The 10799-nt window shown below is 56.4% G+C and overlaps 1 protein-coding gene across 1 annotated transcript in view; it reads left to right on the plus strand.

The window, feature by feature from the left end:
* The first annotated feature begins 2957 nt into the window (after window positions 1-2957).
* The window catches only part of Atp11a (ATPase phospholipid transporting 11A), a 67973-nt gene continuing 60131 nt past the window's right edge, over window positions 2958-10799 (plus strand). Inside the window, exon 1 of the mRNA XM_033760980.1 lies at window positions 2958-3149. Coding sequence (XP_033616871.1) covers window positions 3147-3149 — 3 coding nt within the window. The 5' untranslated portion in view covers window positions 2958-3146. The remainder of the gene's footprint in view (window positions 3150-10799) is intronic.

Consider the following 10799-nt stretch of genomic DNA (forward strand, 5'->3'; position numbering starts at 1 on the left):
GAATACCGCAGAGTGCGGTTTTGCTAATGTTTCTAAGTGTTCAGGTTGAGGTTCTTCCTTTGCACAGCATGATTCCTCTGACCCTGAAAGCCTGGCGTTCAGTGGGGGTGCCGCCCACCGTCATCTGCGTACCCGCGGGGTTGGAGGTGTTAGACACACAGGTGGTGCTGCACCTGCACTGAGGATATGCAGGTGTGGCCTGGGGTCACGGTGCCAGAGAGCTGTGTGGGCAGAGAGAGAGAGTTGTTTAATTTTCCTGCAGTTTTCTTGTCTGTGAAGTGAGGGTGGTAATAGGGCTGTGCTTGTGGAACCCCAGGGTGGTCAGCGAGGGGTACCTGCGGAGCAGTGACAAGGCGTCCCACATACATGAAAGTGAGAGGTATCAACGCCTGGCGGGTGAGTGTTGTCCTAAACGCTCAGTTACAGAGCACAGTGCGAGCGGCTGGGGACGGAGGGGAAGTGACAGCCACTTGGCTCATGGCCTCTCTCGGGACAGGTGTGAAATCTCGAGCTAGTGAGGCGAGGCTTAATGCCCACCTGCTGCGACACGTGTGGATTTGTCGGCCCCAGGCACAGTACAGGGCGATGCATGTGTGGCCAGGTTCTCCATCCTCTACACGGGCCCTGGAGATCTGTGCCCGAGGTCGCACCTGGCCATCCATGTCGGGAGCAAGGGCTCTGCCGGCATAGCCGGCCAAAATGGGGGCAGTGAGGACACCAAGCCTCTTTGGTGCCAGCGGGTGTGCGGTTCAAACCACCCTACAAAATGTTGCTGTTCGCCCCCCAGCAGTCACAGATGAGCACCTGGAAGCAGCACAGCATTTGTCAACAGTAGAAAAACTGATACATTCACGTCAAATACCGTGAATGCTTGGTGTCGGTGACTCTGAACTGCCTGAGACCAAGAAGAGCAGCCAGCCAGGAGGACTCTGTTGTTTAAAACCACAGTGTCAGCTGAGCACATGCCTATAAATGCAGCTACTTGAGAGGCTGAGGCAGGAGGATTGCAAGTTCAAGCCCAGCCTGGGCAACTCAGTGAGACTCCATTGATTTAAAAGGACTGAGGTGTAACTCAGTGGTAGACCACACCTGGGCTCAATCTCCAGCACCACCAAAAAACTTTGTCAATGTTATAACACGTAGCTTTTGTCTTAGGTTTGAAGAAGTCCGAGGTTTCGGGATACTTGGAGGAGCAGGAGACTCTCCGTTGACAGGAAGTTGGAAGTGGTTGGTCCCTCGGCTCGCTCGCTGTGTGTGCTCTGCCTCCGCCCCGTGGTTCCCTGCTGTCCCCCTCTCAGTCCTCCTGCTTCCCAGGCTGAGGGGCAGGTCTGGGGGCGGGCTGTCCCTGCTGTGCCAGTCCCAGGGACTTTGCTGAGGAGCAGAGGGTGACTTAAGTGCCTGGGTTGCCCCTTGTGCAGCCCTTGAGGGTGATGGCCGAGGGAGACAGGTGTCCCTGTGGCAGGATCTGTCCAGAACAAGCAGAGTGGGCATGGTGACTCCGGGAGGCCAGGTGGGAGCCGTGGGTGTCGGTACCAGGAGAGCAGTCATGGCAGCCTGCGAGAGGGTGTGTGAATGCCGGCACCTGCTCGGAGGAGACAGCGGCACAAGACTGGACTGGCATGCGGTCAGCAAAGGCTCCCTGGGACTCGGGACAGAGCCTGTCACCCTGCTGGAGCCCAACGGGGACTAAACGTGACGTGAAAGTGGGCTTCTGCGGGCCGTGCCTACTGCAGCACAGTCCCGTGGGGAGGCCTGTGTGGCAGCCGCCATGCTGTGACCTTCTGCTTCCCACTGCCCTTCAGTATCGATCACGTTGCTGCACTCAGGCCAAACCGCCACTGTGGCCGGCTCTTCTGGGCTCCTCTTAGGACAAGAGTGAAAAATTGCCGCTGGGAGCGAAAGACCGACGTCTCTCACCGCGCATCAGCGTCTTTCGTCTTCAGACCTCGGGGACAGCAGGGGACACCACCAGTCCTGACTTGTGTGGACTTGGGCGTGGTGAGAGCTCCCCATGTGGATCTCAGGAGTTCTGCCATGATGGCGCTGCACCCCAGAGTGCTGTCTGAAATGCGTAGATGCACTTGGGGTGAATGTGTAGAGCTTGCTCACATTGCTGAATTCACGGCAGTGTTTCCAGGCAGCAGAAAGTCAAGGAGCAACTGCCCAGTCCCTGGGTTTCAGTCAGAATTTGAATGTCACTGTCAGGCACGATTATGCATGACAGGAAAAGGAAAGACCATGTGACTTTAATTTAGCAAATCCATCTTCGGTAGCCACTGAGGGACATCAGCGCCATCTCTGACATCGATACAGTGAACGTGACCTAGGCACCCAGGCCTTCCGTGTTGTTTGCCAGGTAACTGCGTAACCCAGAGCCAGCACGGTGGCGCCCAGTGACCTGCTTACCTGCTCAGCCGACCTTGTGGCAGCAGGGAGGCGGGCCGTCACCAGCCAGAGAAGCTATAGAATCCAGCATGACAGGAAAGGTGGCCACGGTGACAACATACTCGTGGGCTGGACGTGGCCCTGGAGTGTGGGGAAGTTGCCAGGGAGAGCTGGGACACAGCCTGCACCTGTCACCCACACCAGAGAGCACGGGGTCCAGAGGCCCCCACTCTGGTCCTGCCCTCGGTTAGCCGTGCGGCCAGGGAAGTTTACTCAGCCTCTTTGTACCTCAGTTTCCTAATCACAAGATGGAAATACTAATGGTGATAATGATTGTGTACCAGTAGTAACTTATGAAGTTGTGAGTGTAAGCCCTGTGCTCTCTCAGGACCCACTCAGCACACGAGCTGCCATTCTCGAAAAGGCAGCTTTGTTGGGTTTCACTTTGTTCTGTGGCAGTGCAGGTTTGGAAGTAAGTACACTAAAATTGATTACACTTTCGTGATACCAAGTAAGAGTATCATCAGTGTGAATCCCTCCTGAGCTGTCTGGCCTGCAGCAGAAAGGGTCACAGGCCACGGTAAAAGCATCGTGTGTTTTGTGTGGCCGTGGGCACCGGTGAACTGTTAACATGGCATGGAGACTGCAAGTGTAGCTCAGGTCAGCGCCTCTATGGTTCATGTCTCAGCACCGGAGGGAAAAGAGAATAAAGGTGACAGCAGGAAGCACAGGCTCCAGAGCGGACGGCCCCTCTGGCAGACATGGTGAGTAACTCAGCGTCCTGTGCGATGGGGCCGTGTGGGCACCACAGGCTCCTTGTCCCGTGTGTCTCTGTGTGATTTCCGTCTGTGCGGCACCACCGGTACCACTCCGTAGACCGCCTAGCCTTGGCTGCTTCGATCAGGAGTCCTCCAGTGGGAATCGCCTGACGTTTCACTGAATTATCCTGTTCAGGCTGCGCGTCTGTCGTTGCTCAGCACAGCACGAGGGAGAGGGCTTCATTTATCAAACATGGGTTTTTACATATTAAAGTTCTACATGTTCTGGGTTTTGTGGTTGTTTGAGAAGGTGGTGCTGTCAGGGGACTTTGCTCGTTTGCTTTTTTTGCTTCAGCCAGTGTTTTCACAAAGAGCCACAACAAACAGCAAGAACTCTATGGTGTGGGCTGAGGCTCTGCACTGCTGACGTGACCACAGAACCCTGGATCTGGAGGCTGGGGAGCCGGAAGATAAAGGACTGCAGCTGCAGTGGTGGCGGGGTTGGGGGCAGAGCTGGGGTGGGCACACACGGGATGGCTGGCATTGGTAGAAGGTACCAGCCAGCAGTGGCCACGGCCCAGGGTCCTGAGCCGCTGTCACACGTGGGGGCCAAAGTGGGCAGCCATGGGGCAGGTGCAGGTGTGCTGAGCCGTCCCAGGCCCGGTCATCGTGCAGGCAGGAAACTGCCCACTGCTGCTGGCCTGTGGTGGGACCCATGCCCTCCTCATCCTCCTGAGGCCTTCTGTGCTCCCAGGTTCTCCCTGCCCTCATCCTCCTAGGTCCCTGGCTATCTTGGCCTCCTCAGGGCCAGCGCCTGAGGTGCTTAGCCTCTTTGGGATCTCCTGGGGGACACAGGTGTGGGAGGCATGAACCTCCTTGCCACTTGAGGCCCGTCCTGTGATTGATGGAGTCAGACCTGGTCCCAGGTTTGAAGATAGTGCCATACCTGTCCAGGGAAGCTGTCCAGAAGCTTCAGAGCAAGCATGAATCCTGTCCCTGGTCCCGGTGGTACAGCAGCAGAGAGCATTTACAGCAGGTGCAGGGCTGGCCATATGCACAGGTCCGCCCAGCAGGCTCCATCACAGTGGCTCTCCATGGGCCAGGGTTGCAGGGGACATGTGGAGCTAGCACCCCACTGGGACAGGACCGTGCCCAGGCGGTGCTGGTCTGAGGGAAAGGAGGGGCCCCTGGGGGCTCCTCAGAGGATGGGCTCCAGACCCCCTCCCTGGCCTCAGCCACCAGGTGTCCTCAGGTTGCCTGGGGTGGAAGAAAGTTGACATCAGCACCACATTGGGTATGGGAGAATGGAGAGCAAGGAAAGGGAAGACAAAGTGCTTGACTGCGTAGCTGTGTATCGAGGGCCAGGTAGCCAAGGGCACAAGGACTCAGGGACGCTCACACCGTCCCCCAGCACAAGAGCGTGGCCGCCAAGGTTTCCTTCCGCTCGGCCCAGTGCAGGCCGGCGAGGCCCCTGAGCAGCAAAGACCAAAGAGCTTTTTTGGCAGTTTTTCAAAGCTTTCCTTAGAGAGTGCACTGTGTGCACATTTGATAGCTTGTCCGTAGCAGTTTGCAAATAAAACAACGGCATAAGACTGTCTGCTGAAAGCCAGGGCAGACAGAATCGAACAGAAGGGCTGTGTGAGTCGGGCATCTACAGGCTGCTAGGCCTCCCGGGCTGGTGTCTTCTCCGATCTTGATGATCGAGCACACACTTTGGCTTCTAGGTGCCCAGAAATACCAGTTTTTACTCACGGACAGCTGTGCGTCCCTTTGTTCACCAGACGAGCGGGCGTCCTTTGCCAACCTCAGAGTGATGCGGGAAGCGTGCGCACTGTGTTGCTGGGTGGGCCGTGCGCTTCGTGTGGGTCAGACTTTCAGGCTTTGCCCTGTAACCGGGCTGGGGGCCTCCAGATCTCACGGTGCCTGGCTCCCCTCAGTATTGCGGGCCCTGCCCCTGCCACCCACAGTGAATCTACCCAGTCCGTCTTATCTTTTTTTTTTTTGATACTGGGAATCAAACTCAGGGCCTCTCACTTGCCAGGCAGGTGCTGTACCACTGAGATACATCCCTGGCCCTAACTGTGTCCATCCTGGAGTCTGGAGGGAAACAGCATTCGGACAAGCAGGAGACAGTGAGGGAGAGACGCTGACCTGTCCCAGCCCCTGTGTACCTTCTGTTCCTGTGAAGGCATGCCACCTCCTGGGGCACCTTCCGGGGTCCACACAGAGGGGGCTGGCATTGGTCACTGCTGGCCCCACCTTCTGATTTGGACGCCTTACTTTTTCCTTTTTTTTTTAAAGGAACTTTTGCATTCCTTTTCACATTTCTTTTAAAGCCTTTCACTGCTGAATAACTGTTCCTGAATGAGCAGTGCTCTTACAAAGTATACTCAGAATTGGTTGAAGGCTAAGGAAAATTTTCATAAGAGCTGCCACCTGTTGAGTACTAAAAGCCCTTTGGTAAAAATATGCAAAGAAAATAGATGAAAAATGCAAGTCTGCTTTTGGAAGAGCAGTCAAATCCAGATGCAATAGGAGAGCAGGTCAGGGGACTTTTGTCCTGCTGGGAAGGCACCTGCCGTGGTCTCTTGGTCACATCTCCCTGTGCTGGGGTCTCCTGGTCATGTCTCCCTCTGCCGGGGTCTCCTGGTCAGCTCTCCCTCTGCCGTGGTCTCCTGGTCACGTCCCCCTCTGCCGGGGTCTCCTGGTCAGCTCTTCCTCTGCTGTGGCCTCCTGGTCACGTCTCTCTCTGCCATGGTCTTCTGGTCACGTCCCCCTCTGCTGGGGTCTCCTGGTCACGTCTCTCTCTGCCGTGATCTCCTGGTCAGCTCTCCCTCTGCCGTGGTCTCCTGGTCACGTCCCCCTCTGCCGGGGTCTCCTGGTCAGCTCTCCCTCTGCCGTGGTCTCCTGGCCACGTCTCCCTCTGTCAGGGTCTCCTGGTCAACTCTCCCTCTGCCGGGGTCTCCTGGTCAGCTCTTCCTCTGCTGTGGCCTCCTGGTCATGTCTGTCTCTGCCATGGTCTCCTGGCCACGTCTCCCTCTGTCAGGGTCTCCTGGTCAGCTCTCCCTCTGCCGTGGTCTCCTGGTCACGTCCCCCTCTGCCGGGGTCTCCTGGTCAGCTCTCCCTTTGCCGTGGCCTCCTGGCCACGTCTCCCTCTGTCAGGGTCTCCTGGTCAGCTCTTCCTCTGCTGTGGCCTCCTGGTCATGTCTCTCTCTGCCATGGTCTCCTGGTCATGCCCCCTGGTACCCACAAGTGAATCACTCAGAGGCATGCTTCCTGGACGACAGCTGGCCTGTGGCTGGGCCTCAGCACTGATGATGACTGTGTGGTTTTCTCTCGGTTGCTGAGAGGTGTGTGGGGTGTGTGTGACGTTTGGGGTGTGTGTGATACAGAGTGGGAGGTATAGGGGTGTGTGTGTTATACATGGAGTATGTGTATTATATGGGGCACATGTGTTGCATACGGGCCACGTGGGTTACATGTGAAATGTTCATCTGATATGAGTTGTGTACTATATGTGGATGCGTGTGATATGTGCAGTGTGTGTGATATGTGGGACGTGATACATGGAATGTATGTTATATGGGATGTGTGTAATATATGGAGTGTATGTTGTATGTGGGGTGTATGTGATATGTGGAGTGTGTTATATGTGGGATGTGTTACACATGGACGTGTGTGACATGAGTGTCTCCAGCGTCCCTTTCCCCATGGACTGGTTTCCAGGCCGGGGAGAGCATGGGGCTCTGGAGGAGGAGGCCTGAGCCTTCACGGTGTCTGCCTCACTTACACCGTGCCCAGTCTCCAGGAGGATACAGGTGACCAGGAGGGCCTGTTATTCAGCATCCCAGAGGTTGCCGGCCACAGTATTTATGCTCAAGACATCTCCGCATGTGCCAGTTAGTTTGGCCCCATTTCTGTCTCTTGTCCCCTGCTCCCCAGACTCTGGCCCTCGTCAGTTGGGCCCTGCCTGGGCTGCACTGCCCTGATGTGTGGCTGCATCCCTTGGCCCATGCGTCATGTCCAGCGGGATCCTGGGATGGACATCCACCCAGGCGGCTTCTCTCCAACTCCATGTAGGCTGGGACAAGCATCAGGAGATGGGCCCTTGGAACAGGCCACTCGCTCTCCCTGGACCTCGAGGCCACACCGACACCTGAGTGTTTGCTTTAGGGACAGAGTCCTCTGCAGGCCGGGTGGGGAGTCTGCCCCATCCCCCAAGTCACAGGCCTGTCGCCCTCTGCTCCCCGGGCCTCCCTGATGTGGTCTCAGCCTCCAGCTTGGGATGCTGGGCTACAACAGCTTCCCGGGTCAGGAGGGCCCCTCTCCCCGGGGCTGAGGTCCCCTTGCTCCTATGTGCCCTGAGTCTGTGGGGTGGGCGGAGCCTCACTGTCCATCCTCACTGCAGGCGTCCTGGCAGTCTCATACCTGGACCATGCTCTGTCCACCCTGACGGCCACACCAGGCCTCCTGCCCAGTCCCGAGTCCCGTCATCTCTAGACTGAGGTGGGCACACAGGAGCCCTCTCCCATAATCCACAGGTTTTCAATTACGTAAGGTGCTTTTAGTAAATCTTCCCTGATGGAAAACATCATATGTATGCTTCTACTGGAAAGACATTTTGGATTCGATTCCATGTATTTTGGAGGCTTATTAAATATTAATCATGAAAAACATTAAAGCCACTGCTGTTGGTGAAGGCCCGGAAACATTTCCCTCAGGGGGAATGTGTGGCGCAGCAGCGCTCGTGGGTTTGGTGTGCGCTGCCCTAGTGGGGTCTGTGCGCTGCCCTTCCTGCTTCCCTAGTGCTGGTACCACCTCCGGGAGCACAGAGGGAGCTGGCCTGTTCCCATGGACGGCAGTGGGTGGGAGGGTTCCGCGGGGAGTGCTTGTGTCCAGGTGCTGGCTCCTCCCGAGGTGCCCTGCAGGGGTCCCCGTGCGGAGGGTGATGGGGGGACATCTGCCTGGGGGGCGTCCCGTCCTCACTCTCTGACGGCCGATGGAGAGTTTTCACATGTGGAGAATGCAGGCTGAGAGCAAGAATTGGGTGTCCTTGAGGGAACATGGACAGTGAGATGTTCACTGCCAGTCAGCAGCCTCGCGTCCCGCAATCTGCTGGTTTAAACGAGTGTGCGTGAGCAGCGTTGCTTCAGAAATTAACTTTGTGTGGATTTGCACAACCATCTGAGCGCCTGCTGTACACCAGGCGCACGCTCGGGGCCACAGTTCGTGTTGGCCAGAGTGAAAAGCTGGCACCGCCGGCCTTTGGAATGGGACAGCCTTGTGTTCTGGACGGTGCCCTTCCACGGGGCCTGAGGTGGGAGACTTGGTCACAGGGCCTGGGGCTGTGTCTGCTTCTCTGTGTGCTCCCAGACACAGGCCGCTTTCAGCATCGGGTGAGAGTGTGAAAACTCCCCATCCAGGAGGAGACTGTGGCCCTGTGTGCTGGTGCTGAGTGTCCCGGTCCTGCCTTTGCTTTCCTTTGGGTCCTGGGAAATCACCTGCTCAGATATCTGGAGACCAGGCGTAAATTCCAATCCCAGATACTTTGCCTGTCCTTTCACACTTTTATTTGGTGTTTCCCAGAGTCCGTGGAATATTCTGGACCCCAGGGGAATGGCACTGACTCAGGAAGAGCTGGAGGTGGCCAGGTGGGCCTGGACCAGGGCTGTCCCCAGACAGGGTCCCTGTGTGGGCCGGCTTCCCGTTGCTGTGACGAGGTCCTTGGGATATTGCCATAGTGAGGGAGGGTTTTGGCTGGTGGCTTCTGGGGCTTCTGTTCATGTTCCTTGGTCCTGGTGCTGTGAGCCATGATAAGGCAGACATCAGGGCCCGAATGTGTGATGGGCAAACCGCTCACCTCATGGGGCCAGAAGGAAAGAGAAGGAAGAGGCCAGGGCCAGTGTCCTGGCTGGTGACCCGCCCCTTCCCATGTGGCTCCACCTCCTAAGGTCCCTGACCCAGGCTCTTGCAGGACTCTACAGCTCCAGCCCTGCTCCCAGCACGGCCCAGGGCACGATTCTCTGTGCTGTTTGCTTAGGAGCCGTTATTAAAAATGAAAGCATATAAGTGAGTGATTAAGTTATGTTTTAAACAAAGGTAACAGAGACTCAATCTAGTTACTCCCTAATCAGGTTAACGATGCTTCCTGGTTCTGTGTGTGAGGGTCCTGCCCGGCTCTGTGTCACCCAAGGAGGGTGACATACCCCCAGGGATTGTCTCCCCAGATATGGGCGGCACTGCGGCTGAGTGGTCCTGCCAGGGACACAGCGGCCGGGCTCTCGGCCTGCCCCGTGTAACAGAAGCTCGGCCTGCCAAGACCCCTGCCTCAGCCTCAGGGAGGTTCCTGTCCTGAGTGGCTCAGCAGATTGACTTTCATTTATTGAGGGAAAGATCGGAGATCGGTGTGTGTTATCTTTCCTTTCTGTTTCTGAGATCATGGAAAGTTTGCAGTGAGTGTTTTATAAACCTTTATTTTTTTTTAAATGGAACAACTGGGGTTGTTGTTGTTTTTTCTGCAGATAGAAGGAAGTCACTTCCAAAGTGGCAATTCCCAGCAGAATAATAGCATGTCTATTTTAAAAAGCCCTGGTGTAAGTTACTCCATCATTGAATGGTCGCAGCCTGCTTGGTAGCAAGGTATGCATTTTCTATGGGAGCTGCTTTTTGCTTAAAAAAAAAAATGCACACAGCAGAAAACAAAACCTTGTCCAGTTGATACTCTATGCTGATTCCTGTCATCAGGGGCTGGTCAGAGCTGCAGGAAGCCTGTCACAGGCCTGGGCTGGTGGAGAATTGAGGACAGTCCACTGGGCACACTGTCACACACGAGGCTCTGGTTACTCAGTGTCTGCGCAAGCATCCCAGAGTTGGGAGCAGGAGCGACTGGCCTTGTCTGCTGACCATCGTGTTCGTGGGTGTGCCGTCGAGGAGGGGCTGTTCTCCAGAGCTCTGCCCTTCCTTCTCCTCACAGAGGCCCTGCCCTGGTGTTGGGGCACCAGGTGCCAGAAGTGGGGAGCCTGGGGGCGGAGACCGATCCAGAAGTGAGACGGGGATAAATGAAAGTCCCAGCGTGTTAGATGTCAGTGATGCCAAAGTTGAAGAGTGAACTCTGAGGAACGGTGGAGGTTACGAGTAGGAAGATCCACTGGGGACTAGGAACGGGGATAGGAATAGCTCCTGAGAGACAGAGAGGTCCCGAATGGGTTGGCAACGAGCCCACTTCTCAAAGGAAGATTTATAGAGCAGAGTCACGAGGGGTAGGCCCGGGGGGCGGGTCAAAGCTGTGACCGGCCAATGAGATCGCAGGTGTAGCCCAAAGGTGAAAGGGCATGTGGGTGACGTCCCTAGCTCTGGGTAACCTGCAGTCCTCTTAGTCTTCGCAGTCTCTGGTGACGCAGACAGCCACTGTGAGATAACATCCATCTCGCGGGAAGCCCAAGGGTGGCACCAGTGACCTCAGGCTCTGCTCGTCCCTCAGGAAGTGTGCAGACCTGGCCATGTGCCTGTCACCTTCAGATGGCCTCTGGCCGCAGCTTCCAGGTGCTCTCGCCTCTGTGACTCTGAGGCCCCACCCCACTGACAGCCTGCCCTGTTCCTGTCTGACTCCCTGCCTGTATCAGAAGCCAGCACAGGGGGCTGGGGACGGGAGGAGGA

This window comes from Fukomys damarensis, unplaced genomic scaffold, assembly GCF_012274545.1.
Source record: "Fukomys damarensis isolate Sample0158 unplaced genomic scaffold, DMR_v1.0_HiC HiC_scaffold_6, whole genome shotgun sequence".
NCBI classification, from domain to species: Eukaryota; Metazoa; Chordata; class Mammalia; order Rodentia; family Bathyergidae; genus Fukomys; species Fukomys damarensis.